Source organism: Arvicola amphibius, chromosome 11 (assembly GCF_903992535.2).
Source record: "Arvicola amphibius chromosome 11, mArvAmp1.2, whole genome shotgun sequence".
Taxonomy (NCBI): Eukaryota; Metazoa; Chordata; class Mammalia; order Rodentia; family Cricetidae; genus Arvicola; species Arvicola amphibius.
The window spans coordinates 89,766,391-89,776,474 of NC_052057.2; the positions used below are offsets into that span (position 1 = coordinate 89,766,391).

The 10,084-nt window shown below is 42.9% G+C and overlaps 1 protein-coding gene across 2 annotated transcripts in view; it reads right to left on the reverse strand.

Annotated features, from left to right (window-relative positions):
• The window catches only part of Cfap206 (cilia and flagella associated protein 206), a 46,830-nt gene extending 36,809 nt beyond the window's left edge, over window positions 1-10,021 (reverse strand). Inside the window, exons 1-6 of one of the 2 annotated variants that reach the window (XM_038348246.1) lie at window positions 9,892-10,021; window positions 8,265-8,377; window positions 7,433-7,516; window positions 4,666-4,756; window positions 2,590-2,778; window positions 726-884 (exon numbers count right to left, since the gene is read on the reverse strand). In XM_038348246.1, coding sequence (XP_038204174.1) covers window positions 726-884; window positions 2,590-2,778; window positions 4,666-4,756; window positions 7,433-7,516; window positions 8,265-8,372 — 631 coding nt within the window. In that variant the 5' untranslated portion in view covers window positions 8,373-8,377; window positions 9,892-10,021. Of the gene's footprint in view, window positions 1-725; window positions 885-2,589; window positions 2,779-4,665; window positions 4,757-7,432; window positions 7,517-8,264; window positions 8,378-9,433; window positions 9,539-9,891 lie in introns of those variants that run through there. The other variant, XM_038348247.1, reaches the window with a different exon arrangement.
• Window positions 10,022-10,084: the final 63 nt, after the last annotated feature.

The following is a 10,084-nucleotide window of genomic DNA, read 5'->3' on the forward strand; positions in this document are numbered from 1 at the left end:
CTTTATTAGATATTTCCTAAGTATTTTCAAACTTACAAATAAAGAATGCAGTATGGGGCTGTGTGTGGTGGTGTGAGCTTTTCACCCCAGCTCTTGGGAGGCTGAGGCAGGTGGATCTCTAGGAACCAGAGGCAAGCCTGGCATATATAGCAAGTTCCAGGCTATTCAAGGCTACACAGTGAGATTCTGCCTAAAAATAAAAAGAGCATTATGTATATAACAACACAGAAGTTGTTCCTGAATTTGAAGATCATCAAATATCTCCTCTTTGGTCTTTTCATCCCATACCCATACACCAGCACCAGTTTTCTTCCCAAGGTGATTTTAACTTCTAATTCGGTTTTCCTCCCTTTGGCCAGCACATCACACTCCACGGAGTTGAGGGTGGCGGCCCCTGCGCTGCTCATTCCCGTCACTGCCTGATTTCCTACACTAGTTCCCTGGCACACAACACGTCTGCCTCTGCAAGGTTAGGAACTACTAGCTGGTGTGAAGAAGAGAATCACAGGTTTTTGTTGTTGCTTTTGTTTTTCGAGACAAGGTTTCCCTGTGTCGTCCTGGCTGTTCTGGAACTCGCTTTATAGACCAGGCTGGCCTCGGACTCACAGAGATCCGCCTGCCTCTGCCTCCCGAGTGTCAGTGGTCTGGTGTGTGCTGTCTGCTCCACTGTGAAGCTAAGCCTTAAATGCACAGAACCTTCCGAATCAGCCAAACCGTGCACTTACGATCATCAATGCCTTCTCCGCCTTTCCCACAGTCTCTGTTAAATAACCGAATTCCAGTTACGATCATGGTGAGCTCTTTCAGCTGGCGCTCTTTGTCCTTCTTACTAAGAGTCAGAAATGTCCCCAGCTCAGCCTGAGGAAAAACACTCTGCAGGGCAGCTGCAATAGATTGCGTAGAACAAAGGCAACAGGGCTTAGACTGTAAGAAGGATGTGCCTATCTCGTGTGACTATACAGTCAATAACACCTGGAAAAGCAGGCAGAGCAAAAGTTACCATACACCAGGGTTGGGCTGCTGGAAATAATGTTATTGCCTCATGTCTCTGTCTTTATTAACTAATCAGTTGGTAAAAGAAAACAATCTAATTAAAGTTCTGAGAAGAAAAATCTTTAATTTAAAATTATAATGGAAAAGTGTACTAGGAAGGCTGGATACCTTGCCTAGTCCCACATTATATCTTGTTTTGTTTTTGTCAGGAGAGGGGGCCCCATGTAACCAGGCTGGCCTCCAACTCAGCACTTAGCTCAGTCTGGCCTTGAACTCTTGGTTCTCCTGTGCCCCACCTCCTAAGTGCTGGGGATTACAGCCAGGCTTACTACGCCTAGCTCTATGCTCATTTTAAAGTATAAATTGGATGACCATTTCCTGAGAATACAAAGATTTCCTCTTTCAAGATCCTAATCAGACACAAGACTCAATGCCCTCCAATCATATGCAGCATTCCTTTCCAGCTGGCCCAACCACCCCATCAGCCCAGTACCCTGACAATGCTGCCCATGTCCCCCGGTGAGGTGGAAGGGTCACGGGCATGCCCAGTCTCTGAGTAGCTTAAGATTTATTTTTCTTCATGTGTTAAGTGCGAGTCTTCGTGTGAGTGTATATCATGTGTTCCAGTGCTCCTAAGGCCAGAAGAGGGTGTTGAATCTCTGAGCTGCCTGACGACAATGCTGGGAACTGAACTCAGGTCCTCTGGAAGAGCAGCAAACATTCTTAAACACTGAGCCACCTTTCCAGCCTATAAGGCCTTTGTTTATTGGTGGTGGTGGTAGTTTTTCCTAAGTTTTTTTAAAACAATTATCATCATCATCATCATCATCATCATTATCACCACAGAAAATAATGGGTTTCATCATGACATTTTCAGAGTCCATGTTCCATGATTATATTCGGCCATATTAACACCCCCATTACCTTCCCCTGCCCCTCTTCTCCACTCCTCCTGCTTCCCTCAGACAGTTCCCTCTTTAAATTCATGTCATACATATATTAATTCCATATGTGAGAGAAAACAGAATATTTTGTCCTCTTGTTCTCACTTTGATTCTGCTCCCCCTCCTTACAGCCCCCTTCTACTCTCAAGTCACATACATTCTTAAACATTTCTAGGAACCTGGGTACGTTTGAACTTCTTATCTGTGCTGATTTTCTTTCAGCTAAGAAGGAAATTTCAATCTTTAGCATATTTTATAAAATAGAATGGCAGGGACTAAGGAGATGCTCAGTGGATCCAGTGCTTGCCACACAAGTGTGACAACAGAGTTTATATCCCCAGGACCCCTAGGGGCCAATACTGGGCAGGCGCACAGCGGACCAGGAACCTCAGAATCAGAGGGGGAGCCTGGGGATCCCTGAGGCAAGCTGGCTAGCTAGCCTGGCCAGAACTAAATGGAGAGTTCTGGGTTCAGTGAGAAACCCTGCCTTAGTAAATAAAGCGGACTGCATGGAGGAAGGCAGCGTCAGTCTTTGGCCTCTACACACACATGCACACATATGCGCACAAGCCTCTGCCCACACAGGCACAAACACACATGCACTGACTATACACGAGTACAATGGGCATATGGGTTCATTCCTCCCTTTTACCTGTTGCCTCCCTGACAATCTTGATGTCTGTGGGGGACCCCAGCCCAGACCTCAGTAACACATAACTAACGATCTTTCTGTAGAGACTCTCCAGTTCTTCTCTAGCGCATGCTCTGTTGTCTGTAATCTCTCTGCTAACGGCACCCAATCTGGACTCCAAGACCCGGTGATGCTCTTCAAGAAAGTCCTCTAAAATAGCAAATAACAGTATTTCACTTCTTCGATACTTAGAAAAACTGGTTAGTGTGTGGCAATTTGATGAAAACAAAAGCCCCTGACGTCCTACCTTCAATGCTAGATTTGAACTCCCCTGGGCTAAATCCTAACCCCTGACTTCTTAAGATATAATGGTGAAATAAAACACAGTGGCCATCAAGAAGCCTGAATAGGAAACATTATCACAGCAATTTCAATAGAGTATTCTGTCAAAACATAAATGTAAGCACACAGAAATACGTAAATACATGTAGTACAACTTTAAATGTGTAGTCTATATATTCTTCTTCAATTATACTTATCTTAGTCCTGAGTAAATGTCCTCTGACTACTATTACTGATAATGCAATACTGCATTGTCTTAGTTAGGGTTTCTATTGCTCTAAACACCATGACCAAAAGCAACTTGGGAGGGAAGGGTTTGTTCAGCTTACACTTCCACATCACTGAGAGAAGCCAGGGCAGGAACCTGGAAGCAGGAACTGAAGCTGCATACTGGCTTGCTCCTAGGGGTTTGCTCAGCCTGCTTTCTTGTTCAGTCCAGGGATAGTACCACCCACAATAGGCTGGACCCTCCCACATCCGTCATTAATCAAGTAAACACCCTGAGACTTGCCTACAGGCCAACATGATGGAGTCATTTCCTCAATTGAGGTTCTCTCTTTCCAGTGACCATTGCTTGTGCTAAGCTGACTGACAAAAGCAAACTTGCCAGTAAATGCATAAAGAATTTATCCTTCTTATTTCCTGTGTTGTGATGTGGCTAGAGACCACCTTTACTGCCATAACAATTCATGTAACTTAGTAAACACTCCCAATCACAAGGCAACATTCATATCTATAATTCCACTATAAAAGCAACTGAGAACTTTTACAAACTGTAAAAATAGGAATTAAGTTTCTCTAATTCCATGGTTATGTTTTGCTTTGGAATTTCATTGTTAATAAGCAAAAATGTAAGAGATATTATTTTATATATTATTATAACGGAACACTTACTGTTCAGAAAGAAAAAAATAAATCACCAAATTAATCATGACTGCATTATTAAAAAAGTTTATTTTCCCCCATTTCTAACATTTCTTTGATATATACCTTAAATATAAATAGAAAATATAAATAATAAATATAATAAAATAAATTTCTAAGTTAAATTTCCCACAAAATGCTTTATATAATTATTATATAATTTAAATATTATAAAATAATAAACCAAGACTAAGAAAATCTAAAAATTAAGAATTTTAACTTCAATGGTTTAGTTTCTAATTGTTACATATTTATTCCATAAAGGTTAAAAGGTTAAAATAGATAAACTTGGAAACATAAACAGTTTTAAATTGACTTTGCATTCTTAAAGGCAACGAGCATTTTTCTCATTTGGAGTTCCAACACTATTATATTCTTAGACATGGTGAACTGCTTTCCAGAGGTCATATGTTAAAGGGTCGGAGATGGTGGGACCTTGAAGAGGTGGGATCCCATGTGCTGGTGTCACTGGCGGTTGCCCTCTGGGGACTTCCCTCTCTCCTTTTCTCCTTCACATCCCAATTATGAAACTCACATTTCTGCCATGATGTGCCTCCGTGGTCCAAACGCAACATGGCCAACAAAGCATATACAAATGCTCTAAAACTGGACCCAAACAAATTTTTTCTTTGTGTAAACTGTTTCAAATATTTTATTAATAATAACAAAAGGTTGCCTAACAGATCAAAGATGGAAAATATCAAGACCGACAAAAATGTATTTCATTAAACAATTAACTCTGTTGTCAACAAGTTAACCCTTTCTTACCCAGAATGCAATGTTTCAAAAAAAAACTCTTTTAAAATGCATGAAAATAAGTGTTTATGTTACCTCGACTCGTGTAATTCATATCAAAGTAGACCTGCATCTTAATGGTGTCCAGGGATGGATTTTTACTGTCCAACAGTCGAGCCACACAAAGCTAGAAGAGAACATCGCATGAATGCTTCTACTATATTTTCCAAAACACTCAAGTGATTTGTTTGCTTATGTTTTGGATTTTGAGAAAAAGGGCATATAGACCAGGCTGGTCTCAAACTCACTATGTAGCCGAGGATGATTTTGTATTTATAATCCTCTTGCCCCCACTCCCTCGCCATTGCTCGGATTACCACACCTGGTTTCATGCAGTGAATGCCTGGGTAGCTAACACAGGGCTTTATGCATACCAGGCAAGCAGTCTGTTGGCTGAGGTTTGCTCTTCCAAGTTATTTTCAAAAAGAAAAGAAAATGAGCAAAGCATTATGGTATACTCCTGCAATGCCAGCATCTCGACTCAAGAAACAGCAGCTGGAGGACCTACACAAGCTTCAGCCAGAACTACAAAAAAAAAAAAAAAAAAAAAAGCCATAGAGGGGAGGGAGAGAGGAGAGAAACAATAAAGAGAAAAACATCACAGCAGTGGTCCTGATGATCATGCGACTGTCAAGTTGGGAGCATAGGCCCCAGTCCCTCACATCTATCCCAGACCCCAGGCCTGGTCTGGACTCCAAATCCCAGCAGGCAAGGTCCTGACCCACCCCCAGAGACTCCCCAGGGTATTTAAATAAGTTCCCAAAAGAGGAACACGTGGTCCCTTTTCCTTTCTCCCGGGGGACAAGTTCCCGCGCTCGGCTTCCCCGTCCCCCCTCGGGGCCACCCAAGAGCGCAGAACTCCCATTAAACCTGGATATTTCTTAATTTGGCTTGTTTTGATTTGGCTTGATTGGGAATTTTGCATTGGCAGGGAGCTCGCGTTAGGAAATATTCCTAACAGCGACAACCGCTTTTATTGTAATCTTCCTTGAGGACATCAGGGTTTACATCTTCCACGATCAACACAGTAAGTTCTTTACCAGGTCTAGCTGAAGGCAAGATGCCTGAAGTGTTGGTGAGTTTAAACTTGTACTCTATTCTATAACTCTCCCAGAAATCCTGAATATTATTTGGGTCTGCTTAACACCCTACTGATGGTGCAGGTCACATTTTATAAAACTCTGCTTCAGTTACCCTCATCCCCTCACACAATTTCTCGATTTCTAGATTTCTTCTGCTCCCCTCTCCCAGCACACATGTAAATGATGCATGCCCTCTCTACACTTGGATGATCACCCATCCTCCTCCCTTTCACCTGGCCTCCCTGGCCTTCTCCCATCCAGGCTCTGCCCTTCACACACCGCTGCTGGAAGGCAGACAGCAGCCCTCCCTCTGAACCGTCCCCAGCCCCACCAGCCCTGCTCTCCTAGGAGTACGGAGGGAAAGGACAGGACTAAGCAGCCTGTCTGTTCACCTAGGTCCCCAGGTGGGGAAGTGACCTTACAGTAGACTTTACAAATCCAAAGGTGGCTTTAGTCAGTGGCTTTTAACTGAGAAGAAACAGGCAACAATTAATAAGATCACCACGTACTGTGAGAAGTTGTGCATGTACCACATTAAAAGGATACTGAACTTGAGGCTTTCCAACTCAGCTGAATTAGGGAGAAAAAAACTAAAACTGCTTCCTGGACCAATCCTTGAGTTTCCTCTGTAACCTCCCATAGTTTCTGAATATCACAGCCATTTCCCTATTGCTAAGGACAGCATTTATACCACACTTAAAGTTCACCAAGGCCAACTTCAGGCTGTCCTGTGGTCTCATGGAGTTTCTGCAACATCATTCTGATGAGACACCCCACTCCCCAGTTCTAGGTTTCCAAATCTCTTCCCCACCCCTACCATGTCTGCAATAGACCTACTGTCTCTCCTTCAGGTTGTGAGAGAAGGTGGGGATTAGTGAAACCTTCCCCTGCCATTTCTGCGAGTTAATAAAATCGCCACATACAGGTTTGGGGAAGCTCACACTTCCTTTGCATGAAGAAAGGAAACAAGTTCATTAAGGCTGGGACAGACAGCAATGTTGAACTTTTAGGAAATACAGAGGAAGCAACTACATTGGAGTCTCAAACTTAAGACACCTGGCATTACAGATATCTAAAGTCCTCCTCCTGGGTTCTAAAAACAGGTTTTCAAGCACATTTACTTGCTTAGTAAGGTAATTTTTGCTTTGACTTTAACATAATTACATGGAATCCATTTTACGGGTCTTAATTCAGAACTATTTAACGCCACAGTACAGGTGTATTATACAGCAGTTGTTGACAGTCTCAATGTTAGATAACGAGCAGGATCTCACCAGAACACTGTGGCTGGCGATGTTCGCCCTGACACCTAGGCCCCACCTTCCCTACTAACACAAAACCACAGGTTCACATTATGTGTCCTAGGGCCACTTACAACCTCACTTGGCCAGTAAATATAACCATACAGTAAAGGTTCCGAGAAACTCTTAGTTTTGAGTAGAAAGTGACAACAGATCTGACTGGAGCAACTACCTTTCCCTTCATCTTTCTCCTTCTCCCCTCAGGAGGTAGGACAATGATTCTGTGACTTGGGGGAAAGCCAAGAGCGACAGCCACGGAAGCCAGGAACAACCTAGGCACCTCCAGACTTTATTCTACTAGAAAATAACCCCTCATTTATTTATACCACCACTTTGTTTTCCTTTATAACATTGCTGAAGACAATGACGGATAACACAAATATTGTATTTAAAACCTCAAACAAGAGGACTGTCAATCACCTTAACAAGTTTCTGCACGTCGCTTTTGATGAGGGTTCTATCCATGTTAAAGCCATTGCTTGGATCCAGGACAACAGCTTTCACCTAGAAACAGAGCATGCTAAGTCATTTGTTTGTTTATGTGTTTGTTTATTATGTACAGTGTTTTCAGTCTGCATGTCTGTCTGCAGGCCAGAAGAGGGCGTCAGACCTCATTACAGATGGTTGTGAGCCACCATGTGGTTGCTGGGAATTGAACTCAGGACCACTGGAAGAACAGCCAGTGTTCTTAACCACCGATCCATCTCTCCAGCCCCGCATGCTAAGTAATTTTATTTCATATTATGAAATTAATTCATTTCCATTTTTAGCCAACTGCCTTGATGCTCAGCTAGGTTTCTTATCACCACACTCACTAACACGGTCATCAAAGTCTGCAGACAGAAATAAACATCAAACTTGAGTAAGGGCTAGAAAATTACACACAAAGAAGAGGAAAGCAATGGTTACAGTTTCAAAGCAGGAAGCTATGGTATATCTCGCTTTCTCTGTGTGTTGTTACCCAAACCACGAACACAGAAATTAAAGCAAGGAGTAACTTTTTCTGTATATATTTGAACAAAAATAGGCGTTAAAATGTCACAGCAGAACCTGATCGAGGTCTCACAGGATCTCCCAAGTCAGCCACTGTAAATCTACCACGCTTTACAGACTCGGAAAAGATGTTTTCCACTAACTCACCTGATGATCACAATGTTTCCAACTAAAAAGCATCTAGGAACGCTCTCAACACTTGGTACCACATTTTAAAAATTTTGCTAAGACAGTAATTTGCAAAATTAATCATTCTTACCATGAAAGCAACCACTGTTTCAGATGCAATCTCTCCATGGGCTGCACATTCTTGTCCTATTTCTCGTATAATATTCTTTATAACACTTTCTGCTTGAGTGGGAGGCATTGTGGCTAAATAAAGCAATAATTTTTTTTAGTAATTTTGCTTATGTATTTTCTTCTTTAGATTCCATTATTAGATCTGGAGTAACCATAATGTCTACTGGATTGTCATTTAATTATGATCTAGTTTCCTCCTTTTTCCATCTTAAATGACTTTATTAATGTCAGAGCAAAACTGGGACTTCCCCCTTATTTAAATGGTTCCACCATCAAAAATATATATTGTGACATTTTAAAAAATTAGCCAGGTATGATGGAACATGCTTTTAATCCCAGTACACGGGAGGTAGATGAAGACAGATAGATCTCTATGAGTTTAAGTCTAGCCTAGTCTACATAGTGAGCCAGGGCTACATAGTGAGACCCTGCCTCAAAAACAAAATACAACAGAAAAAAAAATTAAATCTCAACCCGAATGTGGGAGAAAAAAAAAAGAAAAGAAAAACTTATCCCCCTATCTGCGTAGGCAGCAAGAATCCAGCTTGGAAAAGAAAAGGCTTAACCACACATTCTCTGGAGGGCCTTTCACAACTCTAGCATAATTTCATAACTGTAGGAAGATTTCCTTGGACTATTCCATCTTTGGGATATGAACGCTAACAAAAACAAAAAGCAAACAATGAAAATGTGAGGGTTATGAATCTCGAAAAAAGAACTGGCTATAATTTCATCCATTATAAACTAGGAAAGAGTGGTAACTTTAAGTCAGGGCTCCTGATTTTATTTCCTGTATCAGTTAACACAGGTAATGTGTTAAAAGGAAACAATGGCAGGAGCGCTTTTAAAGTAGACTTGAGCATTTTGTACGAGAAACCAGACAGACTGGTGTGCATCACGGTCCAACCACATGTCATTGGGAGTCAGTTTGCTCAACCGAAAAGGTTGGGTGCTGGTGTCACCTTCTCCTGAACTTACGAGTACACTGTGGTTAGAAAAGTCCGCGGCTTGGCACAAGTACCCAAGCAATGCGCCAGAGAGCGTCTCTGTGGGTGTGTCTAAGACCTGCAGTTCCCGCGCGCTTGCGCAGAGCTGGAGGCCCGCCACCCACCCCTGTCCGTTACCAACCACCAGCACCAGCTTCGCAGCGGTCGGACGTCTGTCTCCTCTCCGGGAACACCCGCCTTTTAAGGGCCCGGAGTTCTCAGGGCGCCGGCCTCGGCCCGAACGCCAGCCGGCCGCGGCTCTCCGGGCCAGCCCTAGAGCCCAAGCAGCGGAAGCGTAACCACGGAAACCGAACGCTGTGGATCATACTGGGGGCGGGGCCCGGTCGTGGGGGTGGAGCCAGAGGGCGGGGCGTGCGGGGCCGCTGGGGCGGGGCCGGGGCCGCTGGATCCCTAACTTGTATAGATACTTTTTTTTGCAGGGTCTAGATTTTAAAATTTGTCTTAATATATTTGATGAAAATTGATGTTTTTGTTAACCAGACAGTAATCTCTCTACTGTAGGTTACACTCCACAACGCAAACAATCTAAGAACATGCTCCTTCACTGATTTCCAACTGCACAAACGTGCGTGTGCTTACACGTCAGGTGGAGAAAAGAATCAAGCCAGGTCCAGAAGTGGGTTTTCACTTCGTAATTAGTGTGTACTCTCTCTGTAGGTAGAGGTGGTACTCACACCTTGGCATATGCTTTTGAATATTGTGGTTTCCCATGAAAATGTTTACAGCACAGAAAAGCAGAGGGAGCGAAGAGAGCAAAGACCCGCCAGACCTG